The 21131-nt window shown below is 32.0% G+C and overlaps 2 protein-coding genes across 2 annotated transcripts in view; one reads left to right on the top strand and one right to left on the bottom strand.

Annotated features, from left to right (window-relative positions):
- The window catches only part of LOC102603594 (5-methylthioadenosine/S-adenosylhomocysteine deaminase-like), a 17907-nt gene extending 17246 nt beyond the window's left edge, over window positions 1-661 (top strand). The window contains exons 10-11 of the mRNA XM_015303613.1: window positions 369-471; window positions 572-661. Of these exons, the coding sequence (XP_015159099.1) occupies window positions 369-471; window positions 572-661 (193 nt within the window). The remainder of the gene's footprint in view (window positions 1-368; window positions 472-571) is intronic.
- A 403-nt stretch (window positions 662-1064) lies between these two features.
- LOC102606281 (stearoyl-[acyl-carrier-protein] 9-desaturase 6, chloroplastic-like) lies at window positions 1065-2284 on the bottom strand. Its single transcript, XM_015303610.1, has 2 exons — window positions 1830-2284; window positions 1065-1711 (listed from the first exon to the last, which is right to left on the bottom strand). The coding sequence occupies exons 1-2, from the start codon at window positions 2121-2123 to the stop codon at window positions 1157-1159; spliced, it is 849 nt and encodes a 282-aa protein (XP_015159096.1). The 5' UTR covers window positions 2124-2284; the 3' UTR covers window positions 1065-1156.
- Window positions 2285-21131: the final 18847 nt, after the last annotated feature.

Genomic DNA, 21131 nt, shown 5'->3' with positions numbered 1-21131 from the left:
AATCTGATATTAGCTCTTATGTTTAAAAACATACTTCTTTCTGTGGTTTGAGATAATTGCTCAAAACGTAGCTCAAAAGCTTCTTTTGGAAATAAAAGTTTCTCTCTCTTGCTTAATTGTGAAAGCATTTACTCTTTAACTGAAAACTAGCTCAAAGGCTCTTTTGGAAATCAAGGTTTCCTTTCTTCTTTAAATGTGAAAACATTTTACTCTTTGGGAATACATAGTCCCGATATATTCTTTTGAAGAAATGAACTTTATATTAGTTTCATTCGATATATTGTACTTCCAATTATTCCGGTTTATGATATCATCCTCTTTAGTGATCACCAGAATGTTACACAAGTTTCTTTTAATGACTTTTGCAGCATTTCCAGCCTTGTTTATTGCATGAGAACTGAGAAAATCGTCTCTGTTATGTGCAACGGCTGTTGGATTATGAAAGATAAGAAGATCTTAACCGTAGACGAGGTATACATTGCATACTTAAAATCATACTGTTTCATATACTTTGTTAGGTTAAATATGTATTCTGTGAATGAGTGTCACATTGGAATTTTTTTCTGCACAGGAAGAAGTTCTATCAATGGCCAAGCATGCCTCTGCTGAACTTTTAAAGAGAGCAGACATACAGATTCCAAACAGAATGAATTTTGTGTGATCACTTCACTGTGTAAAGCTGTTTGTAATGTTAAAAAACAAATAAGAATTTGCTATGTAATTTCAAGGTCATACTACTAATTGTTTGTGACTAGACAAGATATGACACAATTTCAGCTGAATAAGGACATGACCCCAGATAAAAAGACTTGAAGGTCAAGGATTAGGAGTTTAGGACAAAAGGTTAATAGGTAGTCGAGTATGTTGTCATACTTCTAGTAGTATGATTTAGGTATCGCATAGTTTTTTTCTCCAATGTGTATTAATATTTGTTTCTACACTTATTTGGTGCATTGTTATTTTGTTCTTTTTCTTTCTTACTTTCCTACTTTTTTAGCTAAGGGTAAACACAGGTAAGGGTTTGCTACATCCTCTACCCTTCCAAGACTTCATTAGGACGTATCAATATAGATTTATTAATATAGCTTAGCCAAAAAGGCTATTAGTGAAAGGATAAGCTTTTGGTTTACATACTTCTTTCAAATGATCAATTCATCTAAACACTCACTTCTTTATTGAAAATCCAACTAAATTTCACTCGACGTGGTTCTACTTTCTTGGCTCGATTTTCCAACTTCCTAACTGTAAGTGGAAATTTGCAAACAAAATCCTGTGCACTCCTCGTTTCCCCTGTCAAGCCTTCAAGCTTTTCCAATTTCCATCGTGTTATAAAAAACTCTACTATTTCAGCATAATCACGAGTTGTGTAAACCCCTAGCCTTTGGGAAACGGCGGAGTAGTTCTCAAATAAATTCGAATCTTGCCCATCATACATGAGATGTTGTGGCATCACAATTCTCTTCTTCATCATGTTTGCAATGGCTAACATAGTTGTATTTGGATCCACTTCAAGCAATTTCTCAACAATTTTTATGTAGGCATTCTCATGCCGCTTCTCATCTGCTGCAATGGTTCCACATATACGGGATAGTACAGGGTCTCCGGCCTCTTTAGCTAGCCTAGCCATATTGCCATGCGACAAAAATGTTGCTCGCTCTTGAAATGATGTATACACAAAGCCCATATATGGATTGTTCTCTGTTCCATTGTCCTAATAAGATATACAAACACGATATCGTTAGTTTTTTTTTAAGAGGAGTACAAAATGCATACTGTACAAGTAAAAAAGAACAGAAGGAATAGTTTGTTTCTGAGATAATTACAGTTACCATTCCAGCTCGAATAGTATATTGCATTGTCTTCTCAATCATCATCATATCAACTCTGCCTGAAAGATAAATGTAAGTTCGTAGCAAATTACCATGTCGGTTCTCCTTCTTTTCCCTCTTCCTCTTTTTCTTCCTCCTTTTCTTCCTCCTTTTCTTCCTCTTTTTCCATGACCGAGTCCAGATTGCCCATGGACATGAACTAGACCCAGTCTCATTGCGCACTCCGTCCCACGTATTAATCATGGTTTGATAAGTAGGTAATGAATCTTCAGCTAGCATATTACCCACAAGCATAACAAAATACTCGTCCGGAAGCCCTAAAACTCGTTGTCTTAGTGCCCAAACCTCTTCGTTAAATCCATCGAACCCTTGAGAAGGGTCAGGGAGAAATTCACTAGGCTGCCAACATTTCTCTACGGGTTTGGGAAAATCGAGGAGATTTTTGGAAACCCAAGATTCTAGTGACTTGAAGACTTCTTTTCATGTGGCATTGAGTGAGTTACGTGGTGGCGCGATGGAGGTGGCCCTATAGGTGATGAAGCCACCGTAGAGACCGGAAAAGGCCTTTGCAATGATTTACAACGGGGTATGGTGGTGGTTGTAGGGGGAGGTGACGCCCATACAATCGATGGAATGGTGAATTGGAAGAAAGTCATAGAGTGCATGGCTAATGAAAGTCAAAATGGTGTTATTTCGTGACTATTACTGTTTACAAGGAGTCTTATTTATAGGTATAGTTTGTTGAGTTTCCAATTTAGGGCGATTTACGTGTAAGACGACGATAATTAGATATATCTAGATACATGTATTTTTGTCACCAGATACACTAAAATAGGGAGTGGCGAGTGAGATGAGGAGGGAAGCGAGCGAGATAGTCATGTATCGTAGGTACATGCGAATCACACTAGATACACACTAAATACATGTATATGTATGTATCTGGTGTGATCACATGTATTTGGGATACCAGACACATAAGAGAGTGGCGAGCGAGATTTGATTTGTATTCTAGATATATGTGAATCCACTTGGATACAATGTATCTAAAACAAATTACACATAATTTTAACCTTGTGTATCCCGAGAGACATGTACTTAGACGTATTTAGACGCAACAAAATTTAATAAGATTCATAATATTACAAAATATAAGTAATTAACTCTTAAACTAGTGAAATTTCTATAAGTTTCGATTTATTTTTAGGACGGAGGGAGTGATAATTAAGGAGCAGTCGAAGATGTAAATGGAGCTATGTAGATACTACTTCGGATTATTGACTTTAAAACTAATAAATATAGTATATCAAAATTGTCATCCTCCTAAGGCAGCATATATAGATAGTGTAGTAGATTGTTGGGCTTTTATATGGAGCTAAGATGGGATCACCTCCAGTATTGTTCAACGAATTCATAGATTTTTTAAAAATAAAATTTATTCACCCAAACTTTTACTTTCCATAGTGATATAGGATTAGACATAAATCACTATCATATTTATTAATAAATTAAATAAATGTACATAGGAGCATAAACTTTTTCACTTCCCATAGTGATATAGGATTTGGCATACACCACTATCATATTTATTAATATCCCTTATTTTCACTCAATTCTCAAGTCAATCGGATACATAAGTATTTTAGCCTTAACCCACGCTTTTTTCTTTCTTTTTTTCACTCCTTTAATCTCTCCTAATTTCACTCCACAATCTTATCAGTTACAATTATCATCTAAACCGCTGAATTATGTACTTTTCATATTCTCCATTGTTGTTCTTTTTCAAAAAAAAATAATTGTTTTTACCCTTTTTTTCCTGATACATATGATTATCCATTGTATCTGATGCTTTGTTCATCCTTATTTTATGCAATGTATCATATTCATTAGGAGTGTACAAAATCGAACCGGAAATCAAACCAAACCGCAAATCGAGTCAAATCGGAAAAAAAATCCGACTAGTGGTTTGGTTTGACTTGGTTTGGTATTGGAAAAAAAAATCCGACTATATTTGGGTAGGTTTGGTTTTAACTAAAAAAAGCAATCTGAGACCAAACCAACCCGACATTATATATGTAATTTTAAAATTTTATTTTATACATAAAAATATTTACTTCGATATAATTTTAAATTATTTCTTATACTACTTCATAGTTTTTATCTTTTAATATATTATTTCAAGTTTAAAACTTAGAATTCTGAATGATCCAATAAAGATTATAGTTCATAGATGTTGATAATTATAATAAAACTTAAATCAAAATCAAATTAATATTAATGCAAAAAGAAAATCAATTCAACACTAAGAATGACAATAGTATTGAATATTTGTTTTTTAGTTTTACATTGGTTTAGACAATTAAAATACATAATCTAATTTTAATTTTTCTTAAATATTCAATAATGTAACTCATACTTATTAAACTTATTTTAGCATGATTTAGTACTTTTAAATTATGATTCATTTTCATTCTGACTTTGCAATATTTATTTTATATGATGATTTCATTATTATTTTTTATTTGTAATATTTTAGTGTCATCAGTACTCATCTCATATTTTGTGTTATTTTCTTTAAGAAACACCTTAGATAATTGTATTTTGGTTGAACTAAAGAAATATTTGGAGCACAAGTTAATTATATGTTTGTATGCAAACTTTATCGAAAAAATCCAAAAATCTGGAAAAAAAATCTGACGTTTTATGGTTTGGTTTGATTTATAAATTTAAAAAATTCGACACAATGATTTGGTTTGGTATTTGAAAAACCCTAACCAACCCGAGGTTGAAAAACTCGAAAAAATCCAAATTTTATTAGTTTGGTTTGGTTTATAAATTTAAAAATTTGCACAAATGATTTGGTTTGATATTTGAAAAATCCGAACCAACCCGGTCTTTGTACACCCCTAATATTCATATTTAAGGTCTTGATACATAACCCTAATGTTGTTGAATCTTTGATTAATTTTATCATGTTCAATATAAATGTATTTGATACATAAACACTACCTAATGTATCATTTGCATGTATCAAGTTTTTCAATGTATCATCAATCTTATTCAAATTTAAACGGCTATATAGACAGTAACAAATTAGTTGTGTGTTATGTATCTACACTCATTAATGTTTGTTCAGCCTTATCCAACTTAGAATACGATGTATGTGTACATATTACCCAATAATAATCTTCATACATAAAAGCTTAGACGACATTGAACAATTTGCAAACATAAAAAAATCCAGTGATACATTGTATGAAATACATTTTTTCAATTTTCAAAGCAACACTTATCTAACAACAAACTACCACATATCGACACAATTTTGTAACCATATTATAACATGTACTGGGTACATTACAATTATCAATGATATAATCATTCACAAAAACTCAAGTTTGATATACATATTAATGTATCATCCACATTTGTCTTGATCAAAACAAGTAATTTACATATCTTAATTGTTACACTATTTATATGTATAATATACACAATAATAACCTGATACATTATACAAATTTGTGATACACACACTCGATATTCAAAACGTATCTGATTTGTCTCAATTGTTAATCCATTTATTACATATATCATATACAATATATTATGCTGATACATTTTTACACAAATCACATCCGGATATAAAATAATTACCACATCATAATCTATAGATACAAAATTACAATATGTGCGGGTCATTTATAATCACTATGTATTATGACTTACATATTCACAACAAAATGACAAAACAAAACTATAAACAATGATACATTAAAAAAAACTATATACCAATGGTGGAGAGGGCAGAGGGAATGGTGGAGAGGGCAGATGGAATGGTGGAGGAGGTGGTTGAACGGCCGGAGATGGATAAGGAGATCATACAAAAGATAACTCCTTCGTTGGATAAGAAGGCAATGAATTAATGACACAAACACCATATGTCAAATCACTGTTTCTTTTTATATATCCATGCCATACTCTTCCACTCCCCATGATGTACCACATGAGTTCTTGATTATCCATTAGTAGTCATTTCTTTCGGAACTATATCCTACTATTATTAGTACTCTATGGCTCAAGTCATCTGGACTACTAGAACAACTTTCATCATAGATTCCCTGCATGTTTTCATAATACAAAAGAACAAAGTGCATGTTTTTTTTGGGATTCTTGAGAGAAGAAAGGACAAAGAAATGTGTAAAAAAGGAGTAACAGATAAGAGTACCCCTCTAAACAATTGAAAATCAGCAATCGTTCCATTGATGCTAACATTGATAGGTTGATGAGCAACAACACAAAGTAGGGCAATTCCTCTTGTGGAACTTTTACGATTTCAAATTGATGGAGAAGATGAAAATCTGAATTTTGAATTTTGTGTAGCTGTTACAAATTGGAATGGATTGATATCAATCAGATATACGTGATTTATGGGAAAGAAAATCAATTTTATGTTAATATTTCATATTAAGCACAACATATAAGTTTTATAATGTATCAGTATTAATGTATCCGGATGACTGATATTTTAAGGGATTTTTGTAAAATAGAAAAGAGTAGGGATAAGATGTAATTTAGGTCTTATACTATAAAATTTATGTAAGTTATACTATTTATTAATAACTCAAAAGTACATAGGAGAGGGACATAAATCTAATCTCCTAGAACAAAATTCAATGAAATAGCACTGGTTGTGTCAGTTAGATTATACAAACTCTCTCCATTTGTAAGGGCTATACAACAAAAGGATAGTTGTTGCTCAATATTATATGAATATCACATAAACCTGTCAATTAGGTCAGCCCGTCTGGTTTCGACTCATTAAGGTCGACCCACCGACCCGACAACCATCCCTCTTTATTAGACAACCATCCCTCTTTATTAGTGGGGTGGGCCGGTCAAGATTATTTTCTCCCACAAGCTGATAAGGCCGGCTCGGTAGAGGCCGGTACGCGGTCCATCGGTGCATCGGCCTGAACCAGCCCGATAATTAAAAAAAAATGTGGGTGATATCCTTTTGGCCACTTTCTGAAAAAGTGCCAAAATGACATTTTTTTTAAAAACCAAAAATTAATACACAATTTATTTTTAGCTACACATTACTTTATTTTTGCTACATCAAATTAATCTTCTAATTCTCTCTTGTAATAGCAATTTTATATTATATTTTGCAATTAACAATATCAAGTGGAAGTTTTTAACTTTCAAGTGTTCAAAATTTTATCAATAATACGGTTCTTTCTTTATTTTCGGACTCTGACAATTTGGGATATTCGTTCCTTCTCTTGCTTTTATTTAGTGTATTAATTCTAGAATATTTAATCATATTATTTTTGTGTTTATAATTTTATCATTTTAATTTGCGTAATGGAAACGATAAAAAAAATAGATAGAAATGTTAAAAATTTATGTCCCAAGGTAGTAGTGGTAGTAAGAAAAAAAATGTTTCTGATAGAAGTAGTACAAGTAATGTTTATTCTTGTATACCTAACGCATCACCTAGTGAAATTGGAGAAATAGGTATAGGTGCATACCATATGAATGAATTATAGTAACAAGAAAATTACGGTATATTTAGTATATATTAGAAGTGTATTATTTAAAATAAATGGAACTAATATATATTAAATATTGAAAAAAGCCATATCTAGTTCCATTTATTATAATAGCATATCAATTAGAGTATTATTTTAGATATGATTCTCCAGATCGTATCTATAGTAGTTTCATTGAATCTTATTCTTCTAAGTATGACTAGATGGAAAAGGCCCGTGGCAAGCACGGGTCCAGTAGTCAAATTAATATTATCGGAATTTGTTCAGTGAAGCAGCTATGCACTTATTATGCTTCTGAAAATATTAACATTAATGACGCAAGGGTCATAACTTCTGTAAAGGATGGTTAATATCATATACTATTAGAAATATCCAGAATATGTACAACAAACGTCAATATGGTGTCTACTTGAACGATCTGCAAGTACTAACTAATGTTATACACACAAAAAAATATAACTGATGTTTCAATTTTGACATATAAGATGACTATTTCATTATTTATCATACGTAAAGAACGTTGGAGTTCGCTAACGACTAATAGGTCTATAATTGGTTATAATTGTAGAAAATTTTATATTCATTTTTCAGTTTGAAAGTATAATCATGAGATAATTTGCAAATATACTTTAAAATGGTGCCTTATGATGTTTCATGATCAAAATAGCTTAAAACTTGTTGATTTTGCTTGATAATGATAATGTTCCGCCAACTTAAACGACATCAACTATTTTACTGGAGGTGTCGGGTAACTCTTACCAGGGGCGGACCCACGTAGTTAGTTTCGGGTGTTCGAGCACCGATTGACTCCGGAAAAAAATTGTATGTATATATAGAAAATATGATAAAGACGTTATTAAATATAAATAAGCACCCATAGAACAAAAGCAGTCGTGGGTGCGCTGGTTAACGATTGAAATATAAGGCGCGCGAAGCATGCGGGCGAGGGTTCGAATCCCGTCAGCCCCATTCTTTTTTTTTTGACTTTTTTCAGCGAATTTTGTACCTTTTTTTTATTTCCTTTCTTTAATTAAGGGCTTATTTTACTCCGAATTTTGTACCTATTTTGACTTTACCTATTCTTAATTAGTTTAGGGTGATTAACTTTTTCTTTCTTTTTTATTTTTAACTTTTCCTATGCTTTAAAACCTTTTCCACTGCCCACTTTTATGGGATTTTTTCTTTTAACAAAAGGACGAGTTTGATGAAATCATTCTTCTTCTTCTTCTTCTTGTTTCAAAGAGAAAGCAGTCAGCCCAACAACAAACTTCAAGCTTTTTTCTTTTCAAAATCAAAATACAAAAGTAAGGTAATAAGATTTGATGTTTGATTAAAGTTAGATAATGAAAAAAAAGGGTTTCGGGAATTAGCTTTTGAGATTTTTATTGCTTATGGCTAGCACTCTTAAGTCTTAATTCTTAAAATAGATTCCACATACTTTTTTTTGTTACTTGATAAATAGGTTTAGACTTTAGAGTCTCACATATTTAGTGTTTTGTGATTAAAATATATTTTTTGAATACTTTTGAAATAATTTTTTTTCTTACCAACTTAGTTGATTCAAAAAATTAAATTTTAGGATGTATACAAATTGTGCAATTGAAAATTTTGTGCTCATTGACTCATATATTGCTAATTATTGCTTGTGGTGTTGAAAGTTCAAATAGATATATTAATTGTTGTTTGGGTTGTTGATAGAAAGTTATAGATTTCAATAAAAATTAATTGAATTATGTGAATTAATTCTATGATAAAATTGATTTTTTTGCAGGAATTTATCTTTGTAAATTAAGATGGATAAGTATGTCACAAGATCGAAAATTGGGCATCCAAGTTCTAGCTCTACTCATCCATCTACCACTTCAACCATAGCACCAAAAATTCAAAGGAAAACATTTATTTCAGATGTTGATTTAGAATCTCTTGAAGTTGATCCGGGAATTAGAAAGCCCATTGCAGAATATAATCCTAATATATGTGATGATATTAGGAGATATTATATTCTTAAAAAGCCTTGCCAACCTAAGGATCATAAATTTCCTAAAACTAAGTTTGGGAAGGAAATGCGGCAGTTTTTTCCTGATTGGTTTAATAATCGTAAGTGGTTGGAGTATAGCATAACAAAAGATGCTGCATTTTGTTTGTGTTGCTACTTGTTTAAAAATGAATGTTAAAGTCGTGGAGATGTGGTTGATGTTTCTTTCACAAAGACCGGCTTTAGAGCTTGGAACAAAGCTATTGAAAGATTTAGAGCTCACGTTGGAGATATAAATAGCATCCACAACAAGTGTTTCAATAAGATGCTTGATTTGATGAATCAATCACAGTCAATACGCACTTCCTTTGACAAAAAGTCCAAGAAAGAAAAAAGTGAGTCTCGACATCGCTTGAGTGCTTCAGTTGATGTGACAAGATTTCTCTTGAAATTAGGATTATCATTCCGTGGACATGATGAGAGTCGATCTTCTTCAAATAGAGGTATTTTTCTTGAACTTTTGCAATGGTATGGAGATATTAATGAAGATGCTGGAAGCATTATTTTAGAAAAAGATCCAAAAAATTAAATGATATGTTCGTTCTCCAAGTATTCAAAAGGATATTGTTGATTCTTGTGCTAAGGAAACAATTAAATCTATTCTTGAAGATTTAGATGGGGATTATTTTGGGGTACTAAGGATGTATCACACAAGGAGCAAATGACACTTGTTTTGAGATATGCTAACAAAGAAGGAGAAATGATAGAACGATTTGTTGGTATTATTCATGTTAGTGATACATCTGCTTGTTCATTAAAGGAAGCAATCTACTCTTTTCTTTCAGATCACTCATTAAGTCCATCTCAAATATGTGGGCAAGGTTATGATGGAGCTATCAATATGCAAGGACATCTAAATGGTCTTAAAACTTTGATTTTGAATGAGACTCCATCGGCATATTGCATTCATTGTTTTACCCACCAATTGCAGTTAACATTAGTGGCTCTTGCAAAGAAGGATTCAAATGTAGATGACTTTTTTTGCTTAGTTACTAATGTGTTAGATATTGTTGGAGCATCTTTTAAGCCCAGGGATTTACTTCGGAAACACCAAGCTGAACAGTTATAGGAGTTGCTCTTTCAGGAGAAGTGCATATTGGGCGAAGATTAAATCAAGAACATGGGCTTCAACGGCCAGGTGATACTTGTTGGGGTTCTCATTATAGAACATTAGATAATCTTATTGTTCTATTTCCATCAGTTATTCATGTGCTTGAATTTACTGGATGTGAGTGTCCAAACTATACTGATAGACTTCTTGCTAAAACTCTTGTGGATACGATTAAGAAATTTGATTTTGCCTTTATGTGGAAAGTTCTTATGATGACAAATGAATTGAGCTCCTCATTACAAAGGATGGATCAAGATATTGTCAATGCTATGGGATTTCTTGCTCTTACAAAGCAAAGATTACAAAATATGAGGGATAATGAATTCGAATCATTAATGGATGATGTCTCTTCTTTTTGTGATAAACATGATATAGTCATTCTGGAGATGGATGCTAGCTACTTTCCTGGGAAGTCAAAGCGTAAAGCTCTTGATGTTACTATATTCTCATCATTTGTGTGTTGAAATATTTTATGTTGTTATTGATTTGCATCTTCAAGAGCTTATTAATAATCGTTTTGATTCTGTGAGTACTAACTTACTTCTTGGTATGGCTAGTTTGAATCGAGTTAATTCATTTGGTAGTTTTAATAAGGGCAAGATAATGAGGTTTGCTGAATATTATATGAATGAGTTTGACAACAACAAGCTTCGGGATCTCAGTTTTCAGCTTGATAGCTTTATAGTTTATGCTCGTGGTTCTGACAAGAGGTTCTTCAACTTGAAGGGAATTAGTGATCTTGCTAAAGTATTGGTCAAGTCAGATCTACATCAAATTTGGCCACTTATTTATTTGCTTATCAAGTTGACTCCCATTCTTCCCGTTGCTACTGCTTCTGTGGAACGAACTTTCTCATCAATGAAGTACATTAAAAATGAACTTCGTAATAGTATTGGTGATGAATTTTTGAATGGTTGTTTAGTTTGCTATGTAGAGCGTAAGATATTCGCAAATGTAAGCAATGATGCTATTATTTATCGTTTTCAACATATGAAAAGTCGTCGAGCACAATTATGACTTTAAGACTAGAAGTCTCTTTTTGTAATGATAATATTACTAGTAGGTCATTGTGACTTATAACTAGAGGTTGTTTTTGATGATGATAATATTAATCATTGTTTTATTTTTTTTATTAAAGAGTTTGAGTTAATATACGTTTACTTTTTTTATATTAAAGGGTTTGAGTTAGTATACGTTTACACTATGTGATTGCTAACAGTATGTTAAAGGAAGTGAGCACCCACAACCTTTAAATCATGGATCCGCCACTGACTCTTACTACAAAACTTAGGCAGCTAGAATTTCTTAATTTCTTCAATACGTTTAAACACCTAAGCTAATGTCGCTCCTTATCTCATTTGCAAATTCTGTTTGACCTCAAATAATGTTAGGATTTTTGTTTTGATTGTCAGAAGAAGAAATTGCTATCAATTTCTATCTACTTGCAGGATGCTAAGGTTGGGTCACCTTTTATTGTGCTTCACGTTCCAAATTTACAGCCAACTTTATATATTCCAAGTGCTCATCGGTTCACATTTACTTGTGCTCCATTATTCCATCTTTTAAAATTAGTTTCAATTGATCACTTAACACTTGAACTCATTCTCGCTTTATCAGATGAACATTCGATGCTGACGTGACACATAAAATTTGAAGGTGTTTAAATGATCATTTGTGAGTTAAAATGTTCAACTGACACAATGAAGATAACTTGAGATGTCTAGATGTGTATTATTCAAAGTTGGAGTGTTTACTTGTGTGGTCAAATTTAAGTGTATATTTATTTTATTATGACGAACTTTAATTTGAGAGTAAATAATGACATACTTTGTCTTTGCAAACAGAGGTAATCCCATTTGATTAGTTCTGATTATGTTCCCGGTGGGGGCGGTTTTTGTCCATATCGCAAACCCTATATTCAAAATCAAAATTTTAACACAACGAAGTGATTCATTTCCATCAAAATACAAATATCTTCGTGGAATAGCTTTATTCCCTCTTTTATTGCTCTACAACATGGTTCCGCATTTGGATTTTTCCTTACGTCACTTCTTCTATTGCTCTACAACATGGTTCCGCTACACATGAGAGGTGACAATAATCTTTAACAAAAAATTATCTTCTGTCTCTTCTATTTAAGAGAAAAGAAAATGCATGTGAAAGGAATTTGACCAAAGTAAGCCATTATGTAAATCAATTCACCAAAATAGTATGTTTTTTTGAAATTTTACAAAAGTAGTATAAACGTGTTTGGCAGTAACGTTTTATGTATTATTTTGTTAAAAAATATTAATGACAAAAAGACAAATGTCTGACAGAGTAACCAAGCATAAACCGTTACTGTCAAATACGTTTTATTAATTCGTTACTCATAGACACGTTTTAAGGCTAAAACGTTACCAACAGTAACGACTCTTTAGAATCCAATCGTGCACACCTTATAAGGCTAAAATGTTACCGACTGTATTGACAATTTTTACTCCATTAGTTACTGCCACAGTGCCACCATACACCTTATTGTTAAATTATCTCTTGTATTTAGCAAGAACTTATTCCTCTTCCCAAGACTTCTTTTCTGATTAGATTTTTAATTTTTATCTAGTCAAAATTAAGGATTAACATGACCAAGTTCTATATTTTCCATCATCAGCCTTAGCTTGCCTTTGAAACCCTGTAGGTCTAAATGACTTCAAGTAAGTATTTGCTCATATAGTCTTTTCGCTTTTTTCTCATTCTTTTTCCGTTTCTTTCTGCAATTTACAGGTAAAAATAGTAAGTTATTCTTGTGTTATTATTCAGTTCTTTTTTTTGCTACTAATTACACTATTTGTAAAGCAAGTTGACTTTTGAGACTTAAAACTATTCTTGTGTTATTAAAGAGTCGTTTCTGTCAGTAACCTTTTTACCTTAAAACGTGTTCATGAGTAACGAATTAATAAAACGTATTAGACAGTAACGTTTTATGTCTGTTTCTGTTAGATATTTGTCTTTTTGCCATAAATTTTTTTTTTAATAAAATAATACCTAAAATGTTACTGTCAAATACGTTTGTTCTAGTTTTGTAAAATTTCAAAAAAACATATTATTGTGGTGAATTGATTTAAATAATGGCTTACTTTGGTCAAAAATTCTGTGAAAGGCTATGTGACTATATCGTAAACATTTAATATGTCAAGCTTGATAATCACATTAACTCTCGAATTTGGCTTCTTGATACCTCAGACAATTTCTTGGGAAAGCATGATGTTAGTCATGCTAAGTGGCCTAATTCATCTATAGATGTTATGACGTCAAAATCACCAATCACCATTTGTCTGAACACTATAAGAAAATTGATTTTTAACGACCAAATTTTAACGAAAGAATATAAATCCAGTCGTTATAGGTATATATATTATGTCACAATTTTTTTCCCGTTGTTAAAAGGCAATTTTAATATAATATTAACGAAAGGACAATATCCGGACCCTAAGAAAATTAATACCCAGACGTTAATAATAAAATAATGACACATACTTTTATTTTAATTAACAACCCATTTTATTTTAACCCTTTTATTTTTAACAATTTATTTATTTTTAACAAATAACTTATCCTCTATTACCCTACCCACCCCCAGCAGAACTAGGTCTCCCATTACCCCCTCCCTTCCGTGAGAAAACATCGAGCTTCAGAGATATGAACAATCTTAGTTTCTCAACACATCGTCCTTCTCTTACGCTAGAAAGTGAGATACCTAAGGGAGATAACTCAGAGAACTGATTTGTTGGAGAAAAATCAGCAAAACAGACCACGAATATTCTGGTACCTTTAACTCCAGGTATCTGTTCAAACTCTTATAAAGGAAATCAACGCCATTTTTTTCTAATTGCAGAAGTCAGCTTTCGTTTTTTACTCTAAATTTCACTTGATTGTTGTTGTTCTTTGTTGTGTGTGACAATAATTTTGCATCTTCTTGGAGTTTCCTTCTTTTTAAAGTATGTTCTTTTGTTTTGACTATGAATTGTTAGGTGCAAAATTCTGATTTTGCCCAATTTTATGTTTATTCTTTATGAATAATCTAGTTGTTTTCAGTAGGTTTTTGGTGTACATGATCTTAAATTATGTATACTAGTCATTTCCAGCATATGTTTGTGTGTACTTTCTGCAGTAGCCTCGATTGACTATAAAAGAAGTCGCAATAGTGATAATTATTGAATAAATTTGTTAATCTGAAATCTGATAATTTCCAGGACAAAATTTTCATTATCCTTCACAAGTGTAATTCTACCTTATAATATGATACAAATTTTTGTGTAAACTGTGGAGATTAGGCTTCCTTATTCCCATTTTCTTTATTTTTTTTGTTTTTCTGGTCAAAACACAGTAGTTGTAGCACTAATATGAGTTCAAAATACTAACTTTTTTATAACAACGAGAGTGGCCGAGGACCTGACCTTTTATGTACATAGGACACTACAATCTTTGCAAAAAATGTAGCAAGGAGGAATTATATAAATCATCTTTTTGATAATCTATTGTAACTTTAATACAATAACTTACAAAATATTAGCTTTGTCACATCTAAGTCTGTTGAAAATTTGGCCCTAGTCTTATTGGTTTTGCTCTATCTGTGTTGCTTTATTACTTTATGATTATGATCTATATCTACAAGTACAAGTATACATCTTGAATTTTTCCACCGTGGGAATAAGATTCGTTCTCAAAGCCATTTCTTGGTTAAGCAATAAATAACTCATGATTTGATAACGAGTCACAGCAACATTTTGATGTACACATGGAGTTGAGGTTGTAATATTGCCTTTCTTTTTCCTTTTTCTTGAACTAGAAGTAGCTCCTTGAGTATTGTCCAGTCATTCAAAGAAAATACATATTACTTTTAGTTCAGGCCCTTACATTATTGTTAAGTTACATTAAATGCTTACAGTGCAACATTTCCTTGCATTATCGTTAAGTTGATGACATTTTTATAATGCATGGTTCAACCCTGCTTGGATTGACTTCACTCCCCTGTATTTCTACTTCTTTAATTTTGGGTCTGCTTAAGACAGCTTCATGTGGTTCCATGGCTTAGGCTAGGTCGACTTTCAAAAATTTAACAGTATGTGCTACTATTAGCATGATTAAACTCTTCTATATATTTACAGTTCAAAATGCATAGCCTGTTTAGGATTTAAAAAAATCCATGTCTCTGTTTAATATCATCTTAGATGTGGAAAAAGTATTGCATATTCTAAAATCTATCAAATAGTACTAAATCAATACCTATGTTAAAATAGGTTTTTCATGTGAAGATCTGACTGTGAATACATATTCTTTTTCAGAGTATATCAATGATTCGTTTTCCCCTGAAACTCTAAAGTCACTGCCTCTCTGTGTTATTCTAGTGAGTAGTCACCAATAAACCTTCTCCTATGGGTAACAAATAGGCATTTATGTTTTCTCATCTCCATGATCTTATTCGCAACACGTTATACACCAAAAAGTAGCATTATTTCCCATGATTCTTCATGTTGTTTTGCGAATGCCTTCACATTTGTTAAGGTTGCAGTCAATTACTACACAATCTGTTTTTTATGTCTGATCTTTTCCTTGTGTAGATACTTTCAAATTGAATAGGAGTTAAGAATTAACATTAATTACTATTGAGAATTAATATGTCACATTCAGGGTTCATACATCCTTCTTTTCTCCCTATATTTTTTCTTTCTTAGAAACTGGATAAACTCTTTTAAATTAGGCATTGTCCAGTCATTCAAAGAAAAGACATATTACTTTAGTTCAGACCCTTATATTATTGTTAAGTTACATTAAATGCTTACATTGTAACATTTCCTTGCATTATCGTTAAGTTGATGACATTTTTATAATGCATGGTTCAGCCCTGCTTGGATTGACTTCACTCCTCTGTATTTTACTTCTTTAATTTTGGGTCTGCTTAAGACAACTTCATGTGGTTCCATGTCTTAGGCTAGGTCAACTTTCAAAAATTTAACAGTATGTGCTAGTAATAGTATGATTAAACTCTTCTATATTTTTACAGTTCACAATGCATTAGCCTGTTTAGCATTTAAAAAAATCCATGTCTCTGTTTAATATCATTTTAGATGTGAAAAAAGTATTGTATATTCTACAATCTATCAAATAGTACTAAATCAATACCTATGTTAAAAAAGGTTTTTCATGTGAAGATCTGACTGTGAATACATGTTCTTTTCCTGAGTATACGTCACCTTTAATTGACAATTCAACGATTCGTTTTCCCCTGAAACTTCAAAGTCACTGCCTCCCTGTGTTATTCTAGTGAGTAGTCACCAATAAACCTTCTCATATGGGTAACAAATGGGCATTAAGTTTTCACATCTCCATGATCTCATTCGCAACACGTTATACACCAAAAAGTAGCATTATTTCCCTTGATTCTTCATGTTGTTTTGCGAATGCCTTCATATTTGTTAAGGTTGCAGTCAATTACTACACAATCTGTTTCTTCTATCTGATCTTGTTCTTTTGTATGATCTTTTCCTTGTGTAGATACTTTCAAATTGAATAGGAGTTAAGAATTAACATGTCGCATTCAGGGTTTATACATCCTTCTTTTCTTCATATATTTTTTCTTTCTTAGAAATTGGATAAACTCTTTTAAATCAGGCAATAAACATAGCATTGGAAAGACTATACTGAAATTGTGTTTCTCTGATTTCATGTAGCTGGTTGATTTTTTTGTAGGCTCTTTGTTTCATTTCGTATTTTCTTTTCTATGAAGTGCATCTCATTTACGCTTATTTCTTTCTCGGTTGGTGTAGACTTCAATTCTAAATCTGTCAGTGGTGCTTCTTGCTATTGAAAGTGACTACAAAACTACTCTTTTGAAGGCTTTGTGTTGATTTGTTTTGTAAGGTATGTTTTTTTCTTTTTCTAAACCTTTCTTCTTTACTGATATGTTTTTGAAAATATTTCATGTATTTGTCCAAATTTATTTGGTCCTTTCTTTTGCTATGTTATTTAATCTGGTCTTATCATCCATTTCTTTAGAAGTACTGGTGGTTGCGATCTTTTAGTGTGTTCCATCAATTTTCGAGTAATGGTAACTACCACTGTCCAAACTTTAATGTGTTCAATACATGTAATAAAAAAATTTAGAACTGTAAGAAAATTTAAATGCTACAAACAGAAAAATATAAATATTTCGCCTATTTTCTTTAGTCTTTACATACTCTTCTATAAATATAATGGGATCAGATTATAGGACTTATCTAACCTTTGTTTGTAATTTTATAAATTTGTTGTGAACCTACTTTGTATATCTAGTTCCTAACCATAAATGTAGAGACTATAGACCAGATCATCTTGATGGGTTTTCCAACTTTTCAAGAATTTCAATTGAACTGTGGATTTTTGAGCTTTAATTTTGCATAAATAACATATGTTGTCAATATCTTGGTCACTGTTTTGGAGTTTAGTTGCAAGCAGATCTTGGTATATTTCTCATGTAATCACCATTCGATTCCCTCATTTGCTTTAAAATCATCTGCATAGTTAGTTCTGCCATACATTCAAGAAAAAGAGTAACCATAATTAGATTTACATTATAGGTCCTAACGTTTTTTAAGAAGTAAGAGGTTGTATTAAAAGTTATCATGGAGATGCAAGATAGCCACAAAGAAAATAGTTGATCACTTCAGAATTGCCAAAAAATAATTGAGATCTGGGAGTTAAAACTTATAGCTAAAACTCAAAGTTGTTTAACTAATAAGAGGGAGCTAATGATGTCTATTGGGGAAATAACATCATTTACACAAGATTTTTATAAATAACTAAACATATTATTGATGTTTAGAATGTACATTCAAAAGTTATTATTTTTGAAATATTTTGGTCTTTTTACTATTTAAATGTTGAATTTTTCTTGAATTGCTAGATTTTTGTCATGTAATTTGACTATTCAAATTTGTGTAACCTTTTTTTTACCATCTTTTGAGTACCTGGTTGTTATACTAATGTATTGTTATATCTATTTTACATGCATGAAGATTATGGCACCTAATAAGCAATGGATGGAACTTATTAACGATAGACTTGCTAATGCTTATATAAATGGGATAGAGAATTTCTTGGATTATGCTTTTACAAAATTAGGAGAACCAATGTTGATCCGTTGTCCATATATTAAATGTGGTAATGCAACTTCTAGAACACGTGTTGTAGTTAGGTCACAATTAATAGTACATTGGATAATACCAAGTTATACTCTTTGGTATCACCATGGAGAGATGTCAGGTGAAGCACAATCAGATTTTGAATTTATAGATGATAATGACATTGAAGAGGATGACGATGAGGATGAAATACATGGGTTTCTAAGAGATTTGTACCCCAATCTTAATGGACATAATATGAATAATAGTACTGGTGATGATCTTCGGGAGGAGAAACCAAATGTTGAAGGAAAAATATTTTATAGGTTATTGAAAGATCTTGATCTACCATTATATGAAAGTGCAAAAGTTTGTAAACTTTGTACTTTGATTAAATTGCTTCACCTTAAAAGTATTGATCATTGGAGTAATGAGTCATTTACGATGCTATTAAAATTTTTGAAAGATGATTTATTGCTTGATGGAACAAACTTACCGGATTCGTATTATGAGGCAAAGAAGGTAATTCGAGATCTTGGGCTTTCTTGTAAGAAAATTGATGCATGTAAGAATGATTGCATGTTGTATTGGAAGGATGATAATTGTCTTCAATCGTGCAAAGTTTGTGGTGCATCTAGATGGAAGGATGCTAAACATAGTGGGGAAACAAAATTGAAAAAAGGAAAAAGATACCATGCAAAATTTTACGTTATTTTCCTCTAAAGCCAAGACTTCAAAGATTATTTATGTGCTCAAAGATATCTCCTTTGATGTCATGGCATCATGACAAAAGAGTTGATGATGGAATAATGAGGCATCCAACTGATTCAATGACATGGAAAAAATTTGATGAACTCCACCCGCCTTTTACAGTTGAACCTCGTAATGTACGACTTGGACTTGCTAGTGATGGGTTCCAACCATTTGGAATGTCGAGACCTCCCTACAGCATTTGGCCTGTGGTACTTGTTCCTTATAATTTGCCCCCTTGACTTTGCATGAAGCAAGAGAATTTTATTTTGCCAATGCTTATACCTGGTCCTAATGGTCCTGGTGATGCAATTGATGTCTATCTACAATCTTTAATAGAGGAGTTGAATGAATTATGGAAAACTGGAGTGGAGACATTCGATGCCTCAACTAGAAAGAATTTTAAGTTACATGCATCTTTGTTGTGGACCATTAATGACTTTCCAACATATGCCAATTTGTTTGGATGGAGTACAAAAGGAAAATTGGCTTGCCCATGTTGCAATAAAAAAAACTTGCTCTACAAGGCTAAACAATGGACAAAAAGAGTGTTGTATGGGCCACATGCACTATCTTCCTCTTAATCACAAATGGAGAAATGATAAAGTGTCAGTTTATAACACTGTTGAGCATAAGCTACCACTAGAAATGTTGTCTGGTGATGATACACTTGATCAAGTTGCTGATTTAGATGGGTTGCCATTAACAAAGGATCCACGAAAAAAGATTAAAATATCGCATAAGAAAAGGGGTGATAACTGGAATAAGAAGAGTATATTCTTTGATCTTCCATATTGGAAAACCTTATTGTTGCGACATAATCTTGATGTGATGCACATTGAGAAGAATATATGTGACAATATTTTGGGGACAATTTTAGATATCAAATGGAAAACAAAAGACACATTAAGTACTCGGTTGGATTTACAAGAAATGAATATACGAAAAGAATTGCATCCAATACAAAATGGAGATGAATATGAGTTGCCGGCAGCATCTTACACATTATCTGTTGAAGAGAAGCAAAAAAAATTCAATTTTTTGAAGAATTTAAAGATCCCAAATGGATTTTCGTCAAATATTTCTCTATGTGTCAACCTTAAGGATAAAAAATTTCGGAATTAAAAAGCCATGATTGTCATATAATTCTACAAAATTTACTCCCACTTGCCATGTGTGGTATGCTTTGCAAATCTGTGTCTGAACCACTTATTGAGTTGTCTATTTTTTTCAAAGTTCTTGGAGCAAAATGTTTGAGCATAGAGGAGTTGGAACAAATAGAAGCCCAAATACCAACAACACTATGCAAGTTAAAAAAGGTGTTTCCTCCTGCTTTTTTTTATGTCATGGTGCACTTGTCTATTCATTTACCTAATGAAGCTAGGATTGTTGAACCAGTTCAATATCGATGGATGTATCCAATAGAGAGATACCTACACTTTTTGAAGTGTTTTATTGGTAATATAGTTCACCCTGAAGGTTTTATTATAGAGGGATATTTAGCAGTTGAATGTGTGACATTATGTTCAAGGTATTTGAAAACAATAAAGACAAAGTTTAATTGTCCAGAGAGAAATTATGATGGTGCGGTAATTGAATCTGATGGTAGTTTAACCATATTTTGTGAGCCTGGAAAAAGTTTAAAGGGTAGTTCACCAGACAAACTTGATTCACATGATTTGGAGGAGGCACATTTTTATATTTTGAAGAACTATG

Source organism: Solanum tuberosum, unplaced genomic scaffold (genome assembly GCF_000226075.1).
Source record: "Solanum tuberosum cultivar DM 1-3 516 R44 unplaced genomic scaffold, SolTub_3.0 scf00457, whole genome shotgun sequence".
NCBI classification, from domain to species: Eukaryota; Viridiplantae; Streptophyta; class Magnoliopsida; order Solanales; family Solanaceae; genus Solanum; species Solanum tuberosum.
The sequence above is the reverse complement of the archived record's forward strand: the minus strand, read 5'-3'. Positions and strand labels throughout refer to the sequence as shown.